This window comes from Nerophis ophidion, linkage group LG12 (assembly GCF_033978795.1).
Source record: "Nerophis ophidion isolate RoL-2023_Sa linkage group LG12, RoL_Noph_v1.0, whole genome shotgun sequence".
In the NCBI taxonomy this organism is placed as follows: domain Eukaryota; kingdom Metazoa; phylum Chordata; class Actinopteri; order Syngnathiformes; family Syngnathidae; genus Nerophis; species Nerophis ophidion.
The window spans coordinates 49635868-49650371 of NC_084622.1; the positions used below are offsets into that span (position 1 = coordinate 49635868).

The 14504-nt window shown below is 40.6% G+C and overlaps 1 protein-coding gene across 1 annotated transcript in view; it reads left to right on the forward strand.

Moving 5' to 3' along the window:
* Positions 1-14504, forward strand: part of lamb1a (laminin, beta 1a) — a 107584-nt gene that overhangs the window by 79092 nt on the left and 13988 nt on the right. The window contains exons 24-26 of the mRNA XM_061916652.1: positions 885-1254; positions 1356-1540; positions 9237-9478. Coding sequence (XP_061772636.1) covers positions 885-1254; positions 1356-1540; positions 9237-9478 — 797 coding nt within the window. The remainder of the gene's footprint in view (positions 1-884; positions 1255-1355; positions 1541-9236; positions 9479-14504) is intronic.

Below are 14504 nucleotides of genomic sequence, written 5' to 3' on the forward strand. Positions count from 1 at the left end.
GAGCCACAAAAACGTAACGCGGTTTGTAAACTTTTAAACATTTTCATCTTTTTTTATTTTATTTTACAGGAAAAGCAATCTGTCCATGTGAAACTAAAGTACTTTTCGTTTTCCTTTTTCTTTTTTGGCAAGTAAGCCTACTTAAGTCTCTTTTACTTGATTTCCATGCAGCTCAGACCTCAGCCTGTGCACATTCACAGCCTTAGACAGTCAAAATTATAGATCTTACAAAATAATGCAAACTTTGCTCGCTCTGGGGTTAAAATATCTTCTTTTTTTTTTTTGACGCCACTTTGTGTTTGCCTCTCGTTTGTGTATGAAAAGTGCTATATAAATGAAGTTTGATTTGATTTGACATTTAAAATTACTATTGTTTCATGTCAATTTACTGAACATCCCCCAAGACTCGTGATTCCATACATTTTGTCAGGGATTGTACAATTGCAGCAGCTACTAGGGATCTTAATGAACACACAAACAAACTTTATTTTATGTAGTATTTTTTTCAATTCAGCAGATGACCATGATGAAACACTAACACAGGATCGGTGTTGTATCACACTCACTCAGTCGCCATTTACCCATCACTGTAGTATTGATAATACAAAATATACACAGGGGGCTGCATTAATTTTTTTATGTTCATTTTATTTATTTTTTTACTTATGTTTTGGCTTCCTGCAAATTTTTTATCTAACTATGTTCCTATCAATGTTACCTGAGGCGTATAAATATTCCCCAATGTACATATCAATTTGTGTCTGATCAGACACAAAGCGAAGTGTTTTGGCCCATCTCTTCTGCAAAAATGTTTAGTCTTTCGGACTTATTTTTTCTGCTTAAAGCAGTAAGAAAATCTAAACCTGTGTGTTTTTTTTCGCCAGCATGTGACTGTGATCCTCGTGGTATTGCACAGCAGCAGTGCAACAGGAACAGCGGTCACTGCGCGTGTGTAGAAGGTGTGTCTGGACCACGCTGTGACACTTGTGCCCGTGGGTTCTCTGGTACCTTCCCTGACTGCCAGCGCTGCCACCTGTGCTTTTCTGATTGGGACGTGGTCATTGGTCAGCTGACCAATCAGACACATCGCCTTGCAAACAAGGTAAATGCTATCAAAGCTAGTGGAGTAAGTGGGCCCTACAGAAAGTCCATTGACATCATGGAGAGGAGCGCCTCCGACATCCACGCCCTCCTTGACCAGAACCCGGCCTCACAACCATTAAGCGAGATCCAGCAGCTCCTAAAAGAGGCGAGGTGAGAATGGATTTTATTTGGGTAATTAAAACTGCCATCATTAAACCGATGATTAGCTTAAAGCTTTCAAATCCAAACAATGGTTTCTGATTGTCCATCAGTGACTTGATGGAAGCTCTTAGCCACTCACTTAATGATACTGAAAAGACGCTGATGGACGTGCGGCAGGAGGATGACGCCATGGACGATAAACTGAAAATGCTGACTGCACACGCTCAGAAACTGGAGCAGACAGTTCAGGACATTTTAGAACAGGCTGAGTTCATCAAGAATTCGGACATCAGAGGTAAGAATAAAAAGGTATTTATTTCCCTTTTGTAAGTTTACCCCCTTACAAAGATATGAACAGTCAATAATGTTTGTTTCTGATAGGTTTATTATAGTAGAGAGCGACATGATATAGAAATACCATTAGTTTGTATTTGACTGGGGGAAAAAGTATTTAATAAAACATGCAAAACATGACTTAGGCTTAATTCCAATACCCCTCCTCCGCTCTATTTTTGCTCTCAGTTCTTGGTTTTGCATGTTCCCGTCAATCAAGAGGCATTTTAATTACCCTACAAGTTAAAGGGGAACAGCACTTTTTGGGGAATTTTGCCTCTTATTCACTATCATGATAGACAAAAAGACAAACAGTTTTTAATTTTTTTTGCATTCTCATATATAAAAATCAGCTCTGTCTAGTTCAATGCAGCTACAGTAATGGGAGCAATCAATTCTACCTCTAAATCACTTTAAAAATGCATTGGAAAAACCGCCAATAATACTTAATTTACGTTCCGTAACCTGTATAATAACCAATCTGTATTAACATTTTTATTGTGAGAGCGAACACATTGGCATGCCTTGGTGTAAGCCAGGGGTGCCCACACTTTTTCTGCAGGGGAGCTACTTTTCAATTGACCAACTCGAGGGGATCTACCTCATTTATATATATCATTTATATTTATTTATTTATGAAAGAGACATTTTTGTAAACAAGTTAAATGTGTTTAATGATAATACAAGCATGTGTAACACATATAGATGTCTTTCTTTCACAAAGACAAGAATATAAGTTGCTGTATTACCTGATTCTGATGACTTGCATTGATTGGAATCAGACAGTAATGATGATAACGCCCACATTTTCAAATGGAGGAGAAAAAAAGTTGTCCTTTCTGTACAATACCACATGAAAGTGGTTGGTTTTTGGCATCTAATTTATCCAGCTTCCATACACTTTACAAGAAAAACATTGGCGGCAAATTCTGTAGCTTGCTTGATTGACATTCACGGCACCCGAGGGTCTTGTGAGATTACGCTGGCTGCTGCCAGTTCATTATTATGAAAAAATGACAGAGAGGAAGGCGAGAAACACTTTTTATTTCCACAGACTTTCGCGCCGTCCCTTCCGTCAAAACTCTAAAGGCCGACTGCACATTTCCTATCTTCACAATAAAAGCCCTGCTTCATGCTGCCTGCTCTAACAAAATAAGAGTCTCGGAAAGCTGGCGTGCACAAGTGATGTGCACGCCAGCTTTCTGAGGGATCGCTTGTGCACGCCAGTTTCCCGAGACTCTGTATTTAGTTAGCGCAGGCAGCATGAAGCAGGGCTTTTATTGTGAAGATAGAAAATGTGCAGTCGGCCTTTAGAGCTTTGACGGAAGGTACGGCAGGAGAGTCTGTTGAAATAAAAAGTGTTTCTCGCCTTCCTCTCGGTCATATTTTCATAATAATGATCTTGCAGCAGCCAGCGTCATCTCACAAGACCCTCCGGTACCGTGAATGTCATTTAAGTGACGTCTTGGTGAAGATTGATGATCACTAATTTTTAGGTCTATTTTTTTTAAAAGCCTGGCTGGAGATCGACTGACACACCCCCCGCGGTCGACTGGTAGCTCGCGATCGACATAATGGGCACCCCTGCTCTACAGGGTTCATATGTTTATGAATCCGACTGTGATGAAGTCAGTGTCTCACCAGCCATGAACCTCACCGCACGTCACTGCTGTAAGGTATTAGCCCGGTACAGAGCTCGCTCGACCGTGTGTGTACTGTAGTTGTAGTAACACAAATGACGTGTTGCATTTATCATGATCTATATCGAAGTGACACACTTGTTGTTCGTTTGGTCTAGCTCAGTGGTCCCCAACCAACGGGCCGCAGAATAATTTTTTATTATTTAATTTTATTTATTTATTTATTTATTAAATCAACATAAAAAAACAAGATACACTTGAAATTAGTGCACCAACCCAACAAACCTCCCTCCCTCATTTACACTCATTCACCTATCAATGTAGATCAATACAGTCTGCAAGGATACATTCCGTAAAAACACATGATTGTGCGTGTTGCTGGTCCACTCAATCTAACTTTAATCGGTAATATTTCCATAGCAATAATAAATAAGTATGGAGACAAAGTGCACCCTTGTTTTAGACCTCTTAATAGAGATATTGTCCCTGTATCCATTATTGATCATTCTACAGCTAGTTTTATTGTATATAGCGTCTTGATCCAGTGTAATAAGGAGTTGCCAAAATTTAAACAAATTAAGCTTTGCGTGTGAACAGAGGCATATTGCACATGTTTCAAACATTGGCGGGGTTTTTGCGTGAAACTGAGGCTGCGCCTTCATTCACCAAGCTGCTGCACGATCACCTGTCTGTGATTTTAAAAGCGTTTGAGCGCTACTTCCCAACTTCAAAAGACCCACGAACTGCCAAGGAATGGATTCGCGACCCATTTGTCAACAAAGCAGATGAATCCAGCATGTCTGTGCAAGAAAAAGATCAAACGCTGGAGATCGCAAATGACGGCAGCCTTAAAAGTGTATTTCAGACAAAAACTCTGCCTGTTTTCTGGATTAAAGTCATGGCAGAATACCCCGAGATCGCCACCACAGCACTAAAAGCACTGTTGCCATTTCCAACATCCTATATGTGTGAAGTGGGATTTTCTGCAGTGACAGCCACCAAAACAAAACAAGGTAGCAGACTGGACATAAGCAACACACTTAAGGTGTCTTTGTCTCCCATTACCCCCAGTTGGGACCGTCTCGTTGCGGAGAAACAAGCTCAGGGCTCCCATTGATTTATTGTTACGGTGAGTGAAATATCTCACGCACTTTATATACGTTTTTAATGTATCTGCATCTTATTTTGAAGGCATGTAAACGTTACCATAGCAACGAAAATCAGAACGCGTTTGGGCAGAGGGAGGTGAGGGAGAGGAGAAAAGCTTGTGCGTCGACTCGGGCACACAAACATGCAGCATGCTTATCTGACGGTTCAAACTGACAACTTTATTTCAGCTGTTGAAAAATAACATTCATAATGACAGTCAATCAATAAATCAATGTTTACTTATATAGCCCTAAATCACTAGTGTCTCAAAGGGCTGCACAAACCACTACGACATCCTAGGTAGGCCCACATAAGGGCAAGGAAAACTCACACCCAGTGGGACATCGGTGACAATGATGACTATGAGAACCTTGGAGAGGAGGAAAGCAATGGATGTCGAGCGGGTCTAACATGATACTGTGAAAGTTCAATCCATAATGGATCCAACACAGTCGCAAGAGTCCAGTCCAAAGCGGATCCAACACAGCAGCGAGAGTCCCGTTCACAGCGGAGCCAGCAGGAAAACATCCCAAGCGGAAGCAGATCAGCAGCGCAGAGATGTCCCCAGCCGATACACAGGCGAGCAGTACATGGCCACCGGATCGGACCGGACCACCTCCACAAGGGAGAGTGGGACATAGGAGAAAAAGAAAAGAAACGGGAGATCAACTGGTCTAAAAAGGGAGTCTACTTAAAGGCTAGAGTATACAAATGAGTTTTAAGGTGAGACTTAAATGCTTCTACTGAGGTGGCATCTCGAACTTTTACCGGGAGGGCATTCCAGAGTACTGGAGCCCAAAATGAAAACGCTCTATAGCCCGCAGACTTTTTTTGGGCTTTGGGAATCACTAATAAGCCGGAGTCCTTTGAACGCAGATTTCTTGCCGGGACATATGGTACAATACAATCGGCAAGATAGGATGGAGCTAGACCGTGTAGTATTTTATACGTAAGTAGTAAAACCTTAAAGTCACATCTTAAGTGCACAAGAAGCCAGTGCAGGTGAGCCAGTACAGGCGTAATATGATCAAACTTTCTTGTTCTTGTCAAAAGTCTAGCAGCCGCATTTTGTACCAACTGTAATCTTTTAATGCTAGACATGGGGAGACCCGAAAATAATACGTTACAGTAATCGAGACGAGACGTAACAAACGCATGGATAATGATCTCAGCGTCTTTAGTGGACAGAATGGAGCGAATTTTAGCGATATTACGGAGATGAAAGAAGGCCGTTTTAGTAACGCTTTTAATGTGTGACTCAAAGGAGAGAGTTGGGTCAAAGATAATACCCAGATTCTTTACCGAGTAGTGTTGAATTGCTGGTTCTTGTCATTTATATATTTTTCCACGTGATTTTTTTATTTATGTAATGGGCAGAGAGGAAGTTATCAGAGACTTTGATGTTATACTCACGTTATGTTGTTGGCGCAATGTGCTAATAAAGGTCCATATGGGTACAGAGTGGATTCACATTTATTTTTTTATTTTTTCATGACAAAAAAAAAAAAATTCCTACAATGTGAATTCCTGGATTTTTTTTTCCACATTCTGTCTCTCACAGTTGAAGTGTACCTATGATGAAAATTACAGACCTCTGTCATCATTTTAAGTGGGAGAACTTGCACAATCGGTGGCTGACTAAATACTTTTTTGCCCCACTGTAAATGCGCTGAGGGAACTGCAGTTCCGGCAATGCAAAAAATATTGTACATATTATATATTGTTATTAACGTGTCTTAATACATTATATATACAGTGCAGACCAAAAGTTTGGACACGCCTACTCATTCACAACACAACAAATGGTCTCAACCCCATTGATATAGCAAGAAATTCCACTAGTCAACCCTGGCACGTGGGCACATGATAGATCTATGGGGCTCAGAATACTTGCTGGTTGGATCAAATACTTCTTCCAGTCGGTCAGATACTAATGTATCCATAACTTTTATTTAATACATGTGATGTATTTATTAATTTATTGATTTTTAGGTCAAATAAACTCTGCATCGCAATTTCCGACTGTTCATATATTTGCAAGGGGGTAAAGAGGGTCTTGAGTTAAATGTTTACGTGTTCTCAGTTGTTGGTACTATACTGTCTTGCATTTCACCTGGATATTAGAAGAACAAAGACGTATTCCGACAAGTCGGAACAGTTTGACAGCCAATTTAGACGACATGGCCTAAAAAGAAGCATGGTTCCACGACACTTTACTTCGGAAGGATTAAATAGATAGATGGATGGATGGATGGATGGATGGATGGATGGATGGATGGATGGATGGATGGATGGATGGATGGATGGATGGATGGATGGATGGATGGATGGATGGATGGATGGATGGATGGATGGATGGATGGATGGATGGATGGATGGATGGATGGATGGATGGATGGATGGATGGATGGATGGATGGATGGATGGATGGATGGATGGATGGATGGATGGATGGATGGATGGATGGATGGATGGATGGATGGATGGATGGATGGATGGATGGATGGATGGATGGATGGATGGATGGATGGATGGATGGATGGATGGATAGATAGATAGTACTTTATTGATTCCTTCAGGAGAGTCCCCTCAGGAAAATAAAAATTCCAGCAGCAGTGTACAGAATTGAGATCAAATTTAAAAATTAAATAATGGGGGTAGACATGGAAACAAAATAGAAAAATATTACAATAAGAATAAAAATAAAAAGCAACAATGAGAATAAAAATATAACAGTAAAATAAGAATATAACAAATGAAACTGGGCAGTTGTGACTGTGTTATGAAAGAGTATCGCACTGTTATTGTTTTGCATACCCTGTCATCCTAGTAAGTATACTTACAGCATGTATTTAAAACTTTAATGGAGGTGTTTAAAGTTAAAGTACCAATGATTATCACACACACACACACACACACACAAGGTGTGGCGAAATTATTCTTTGCATTTAGATGTTTTTAAAGGGCTTAATAGGCAGAATTGGTTCAATTGTAAGCAGACTTTTGATCGCATATATTTAATATTTAGAATGGTTTAAAAATACACCCATTGTCATGTCGTTCATAATGAATGTGAACAATAATCATTATGATTGTCCAAAAAAGTGCAGTTCTACTTTATTAAATTGCTATACTTTAGCTGTTCCATACCACTATAGTTATGTCATTACATGCTAAAAGCCGGAACAAAGTGGCGTGTAATGCCTAAAACACTCTGGAAAGGTAGCACATCCTTGTAAAAGTTGCAAACATTCCCTTTATATTCAGGCCAAGACAAAAAAAATATGAAAATGCAAAATTTGAAGCGCTGAGTGGTGAGGAATTTCTGTGTAGTTACCTGATAACTTTTTAATTATCTATTGGCCATTTAGTTGATAATGATGTAACACATTAAAATGTTCTGAACCGGTCTTTACTTGTCTCCCACCGTGGTTTTAGTGAAGCCAAGTGCTACATACGCTTCATCATATTCTGCTATGGCAAAAAAATCATGTTCCCCGTGGTCGCACGTGCCCCCATTGGCGTCGCACTCCCCCAGGGGGCCCTGGCCCACTATTTGAGAAGGACTGATCAAGAGTTGGTGGGCGGGATAACTGGTCAGTTACTTCACTTCGTACAATGACAAAGATGTCAAACAACCAGCACCAAATGTGCTTTTAGACTTAGGAAGTGACTGGCCAATGGAGACATGGTTCAAAAAGACAGCTAAATCCAATTAGGTAAAGCAGGGGTGCCCATTACATCGATCGCGAGCTACCAGTCGACCGCGGGGGGTGTGTCAGTCGATCTCCACCCAGGCTTTTAAAAAAAATAGACCTAAAAATTAGTGATCATCAATCTTCACCAAGACGTCACTTAAATGACATTCACGGTACCGGAGGGTCTTGTGAGATGACGCTGGCTGCTGCAAGATCATTATTATTAAAAATGACCGAGAGGAAGGTGAGAAACACTTTTTATTTCAACAGACTCTCGCGCCGTACCTTCCGTCAAAACTCTAAAGGCCGACTGCACATTTCCTATCTTCACAATAAAAGCCCTGCTTCATGCTGCCTGCGCTAACTAAATACAGAGTCTCGGAAAACTGGCGTGCACAAGCGATCCCTCAGAAAGCTGGCGTGCACAAGTGATGTGCACGCCAGCTTTCCGAGACTCTTATTTAGTTAGCGCAGGCAGCATGAAGCAGGGCTTTTATTGTGAAGATAGGAAATGTGCAGTCGGCCTTTAGAGTTTTGACGGAAGGGACGGCGCGAAAGTCTGTTGAAATAAAAAGTGTTTCTCGCCTTCCTCTCTGTCATTTTTTCATAATAATGAACTGGCAGCAGCCAGCGTCATCTCACAAGACCCTCGGGTGCCGTGAATGTCAATCAAGCAAGCTACGGAATTTGCCGCCAATGTTTTTCTTGTAGAGTGTATGGAAGCTGGATGAATTAGATGCCAAAACCAACCACTTTCATGTGGTATTGTCCAGAAAGGACAACTTTTTTTCTCCTCCATTTGAAAATGTGGGCGTTATCATCATTACTGTCTGATTCTAATCAATGCAAGTCATCAGAATCAGGTAATACACCAACTTATATTCTTGTCTTTGTGAAAGAAAGACATCTATATGTGTTACACATGCTTGTATTATCATTAAACACATTTAACTTGTTTACAAAAATGTCTCTTTCATAAATAAATAAATATAAATTATATATATAAATGAGGTAGATCTCCTCGAGTTGGTCAATTGAAAAGTAGCTCGCCTGCAGAAAAAGTGTGGGCACCCCTGAGGTAAAGGATACTGCTCAGTTGTACTGATGAAGACACAGGGATTTAGGAAAGTGCTTCATTTGGTTATTAATATTTGTATGTATTTGTTGCCAGGAGCTGCAAACAGTGTTACTAAGTACTACCTGCAGTCTCAGGTGGCTGAAGGTCGAGCAAATGCCTCCACCATCGACCCAGACAGCCCAGTGGAAAACTCTGCGCACCTTCGAGAACTCACTGGGGATAAGATGAACCAAACCAGAGATGAGTTCCTCAGGAGACACGCAGAGCATGCTCAGAGACTGGATGAACTGGCTGGACAAATCCAGACTCTGGACCTGACAGAGCTCAGCCACAAGGTACAGGCTAGAGTTTTCCTTAACTTTTAATAATACAAGTGGAAGATATAATGATAGTTTAGTAGTTGAAGTTATAATGGGAATGTTCAAATTATGTTATTTTTTTATTTTGCATTAAAAAAAATAGTCAACAATCAATTTTTTTATGAATTGGTTTTAGTACAAAACATGCATTTAATTAAATTCAAGTTTCATTGAAAACAGTACAAACATCTTCTCAAATAAAAAAGTGTGAACATTTTTTGTAATGGGGGCCTCAAAATAAAATCCTGTTTATCTCCCAAATTTATCCAAGGGCGTTCTCAAACAGTAGTTCCCCATTGTTACGTTCCTAGACCCCCCAGCAAATGACGAAAAATGGACACTTCATAAAAAGGTCTAAAATGACTATATTTGATATTTGAAACCGTTCATTATCCTTCTCACAGTTATTAAAAAAACATTTTGAAGTCAGTTGTACATGTCAAGAAACAAGTACCGGTACAGTTTTACAGGATAAAGTTTTTGACTTACAAAACTTGTCGGTATCTCCCCGCACTTGAATTGTGCTTTCTGCTGCATTCGTAGCTGCAGAACTCTGTTTTTTGACCTGCATAGAGTGCAGTCACACCACTTTCTGATTAAGTTCCGTTTATAAAAATGACCATTTACATTTTAAAGCAAAGGAAAGGAACTCAAGAATATGCGGGGAAGTGAATGCTAAAACAGGAATAGGCAGTGATCAACTGTGTATCGCTTTGATTTGTTGTATTATTATTTGTAGGGCTGTTTTCAATCAAGAATTTTCTTAATCGGATCCGATTCCTTAGATTTAGCCCATTGTCAACAAATCTAAGACTACGTTTACGCGACAGGCCAAAGTTGCCCAAGTCGGATTTTTTTCAAATCAAATTTTTTCCAGCTGACTGTTTGCACTGCAATTACAATGTGATTTTTATCTGAATCCAGTGCAAACGCTCACAGGCCCAATGGCCTCAATGTCACTTGCATGTGCACTTCGACAAAAGTGAATATGAAGGAAGTCGCTACTACTACAAAATAAAATAAAAGTCGCAACACCTTAAAAGTAAGTGTTTTTTTTACGTGACAATAAATTAAAATAATATAATGTATGAATGGAGGTAGTGTAATATATTTGGGAGGGTTCTAATCTTTTAATGGCTGTCAGGTAGAGGAGAACTAGACATCAGGGTGGATATATGTGAGCTTTATTTTTAAACTCACATGCAAGCAAATGCGCCACAGCGTCAATTCTAGTCCTTCAACAATCACATTTTCTTCGGAATGATAATAATAAGTCATATATCACATATGAACTAATATTTGCGCACCATTGACAAGTGATGCACCGAAAATGTGGTTGTCTTAAATAGACTTTGCTCACCGAAACCAGATGTGATGAAATATTCAATTTAGCTTGTGACTGCGTCTTTGAACGTGCACAGGAGTGACAGAGCTAACGAAAAAGTCAATTTCAGGTTGCATTGCATTTAGACTTATTTAAACGGGGATAGCATGTCCATTCTATGTGTCATACTTGATCATTTCGCGATATGCCATATTTCTGCTGAAAGGATTTAGTAGAGAACATCGACAATAAAGTTAGCAACTTTTGGTCGCTAATAAAAAAGCCTTGCCTGTACCGGAAGTAGCAGAGGATGTGCACGTGACGTCACTGGTTGTGGAGCTCCTCACATCCTCACACTGTTTACAATCATAGCCACCAGCAGCTAGAGCGATTCGGACCGAGAAAGCAACAATTTCCCCATTAATTTGAGCGAGGATGAAAGATTTGTGGATGAGGATAATGAGAGTGAAGGGCTAGTAAAAAAAAAGGTGAGAGCGATTCAGATGTTATTAGACACATTTACTAGGATAATTCTGGAAAATCCCTTATTTGCCTATTGTGTTAATAGTTTTTTAGTGAGATTATATAGTACCTGAAAGTCGGGAGGGGTGTGGCCACGGGTGTAGTGACCGCCTGTTTCTCTGAGGGAAGGAAGCCACGCAGCTGCAGCAAGACGCAGGCTCCACTGATGTCTACGTTAGGAGCCGACTTATTAGCACAATTTTCTCAACGACCCCTCTGTTCCATAGTAAAGCTTCACCTTCTGGAATTTTAAACAAGGAAACACCGGCTGTGTTTGTGATGCTAAAGGCAGCTGCAGTGCACCGCTTCCCACCTCCATCTTTCTACTTTGAGTTCTCCATTATTAATTGAACACATTGCAAAAGATTCAGCAACACAGATGTCCAGAATACTGTGTAATTATGCGATTAAAGCAGACTACTTATAGCTTGAATCGGGCTGGAAAAAAATGTCCGCTACAACCCGAGACGTCAAACGCACGCGTCATCATACCGCGACGTTTTCAACACGACACTTCGTGGGGAATTTAAAATTGCAATTTAGTAAACTAAAAAGGCCTTATTGGCAAGTGTTGCAATGTTAATATTTCATCATTGATATATAAACTATCAGACAGCGTGGTCGCTAGTAGTGGGTTTCAGTAGGCCTTTAGGTCATATTTGAAAATAACAGATTCTAATCAGATTCAGGTGGACCTCCTGATGTGGCCTGAATCTGATGCCGAATGGTCAGATTTGAAGCACTTTGGAGCGTTTTTATTGGCAATAAAAAATCTGATCTGTGTTACTTGAGGGCAAAAATATTGGATTTGGTTTGCAGTGTAAACAGGACCCATGGCGTTTAGTTTTGTTTTGTTTTTTTACTGAAAAATAAGCAAAGGATTTACTTGTCCAGGGTGTACCCCAGTTTTCGCCTGAGTGCAGCAGGGATTGGCTCCAGCAGCCCCTGCTACCCCGAAAGGGACAAGCGGTAGAAAATGGATGGATGGATAAACAAAGGATATGTATACTGACGTAACATGGATGTACTTATACATGAATATTGCAAAGTTAATTAAAAGTACTTTGGAAAGGACTACGATCTCAAATTAAATGAAATAGAAAAAACAAAACCTATTCTAGCTGCACTCGGGCGTAAGGCACGGTACACCCTGAACAAGTGGTCACCTCATCACAGCACCAACTCTGATAGACAGACAACCATGAGCACTCAAATTTAAGTGCATGTCTACGGGGGTGGGATGACGCTAGAGCAGGGGTGCCCACACTTTTTCTGCAGGCGAGCTACTTTTCAATTGACCAACTTGAGGGGATCTACCTCATTTATATATATCATTTATATTTATTTATTTATGAAATAGACATTTTTGTAAACAAGTTAAATGTGTTTAATGATAATACAAGCATGTGTAACACATATAGATGTCTTTCTTTCACGAAGACAAGAATATAAGTTGGTGTATTACCTGATTCTGATGACTTGCATTGATTGGAATCAGACAGTAATGATGATAACACCCACATTTTCAAATCGAGGAGCAAAAAAGTTGTCCTTTCTGTACAATACCACATGAAAGTGGTTGGTTTTTGGCATCGAACTCATCCAGCTTCCATACACTTTACAAGAAAAACATTGGCGGCAAATTCCGTAGCCTGCTTGATTGACATTCACGGCACCCGAGGGTCTTGTGAGATGACGCTGGCTGCTGCCAGTTCATTATTATGAAAAAATGACAGAGAGGAAGGCGAGAAACACTTTTTATTTCAACAGACTTTCGCGCCGTCCCTTCCGTCAAAACTCTAAAGGCCGACTGCACATTTCCTATCTTCACAATAAAAGCCCTGCTTCATGCTGCCTGCGCTAACAAAATAAGAGTCTCGGAAAGCTGGCGTGCACATCACTTGTGCACGCCAGCTTTCTGAGGGATCGCTTGTGCACGCCAGTTTTCCGAGACTCTGTATTTAGTTAGCGCAGGCAGCATGAAGCAGGGCTTTTATTGTGAAGATAGGAAATGTGCAGTCGGCCTTTAGAGTTTTGACGGAAGGTACGGCGCGAGAGTCTGTTGAAATAAAAAGTGTTTCTCGCCTTCCTCTCGGTCATATTTTCATAAAAAGGATCTTGCAGCAGCCAGCGTCATCTCACAAGACCCTCCGGTACCGCGAATGTCATTTAAGTGACGTCTTGGTGAAGATTGATGATCACTAATTTTTAGGTCTATTTTTTTTTAAAAGCCTGGCTGGAGATCGACTGACACACCCCCCGTGGTCGACTGGTAGCTCGCGATCGACGTAATGGGCACCCCTGCGCTAGAGAACCCAGGCAGTCACATGGAGAACATGCAACTCCACACCGAAAGACTCTGTGCCTGGAAATTAAACCCGGGGGACCTTCTCGCTATTAACTGTGCCAGAGTGCTGCTCAAATAAGACAATTCTCTGTAAATAGGTATTTTGTACATAGTTTACCAATAGTTTTAAAAATCGTTTTGCATTGGCCTGATAAAAGTTAGTGAAAAATTCCTACCAAGGTAACACAAAGCACAATGGTGACATCCATTGGAACAATTAGGTGTCCCCCATTACACATAACTCTGGAAATTGCTTCTGCATTCCATTTAATTTTTTTTATTATAGATTAGAATGTAATGCAAATTTATTCCCCGTACCTGAACCAACAGCCCCACTTCTAAAGCTACCTGCCCCTTTTAGTGTAGCAGTCGAGAACTGGCAATGACGTGTAGACACAAATATTTAACATCTCCCTTGCTGCTTGTGGCGCCCCTGAAATCTCACCACAATCCCCCAGGAGGTCCGACTGTGTTAAATTGTCAAATGAATGAACTGTCAATGAGTGTCCTTCTAAATTGTTAAACAGTTTGTCTTTTGACGGATACTGGCACTGTGGGCCACTCGGTAATATTAGCAAACGGCTCACCGACACGACGCCATACATGTTGATTACCTCAAAACCTGAACAGTGATTCATCCGTGAAGGGAGCACTTTTCAAGTTGCCAGACAAGCATGCGGATGAGCTTCCCTGAGATGCTTTCTGAACGTTTTTGCAAACCGATGTTGGCGGTGAAGATGCTCGATGTAGAGGTCCTGGGCTGCGGTTGTGAGGCCAGGTCAATTCTGTGAAATGGTTTCAAAGACATT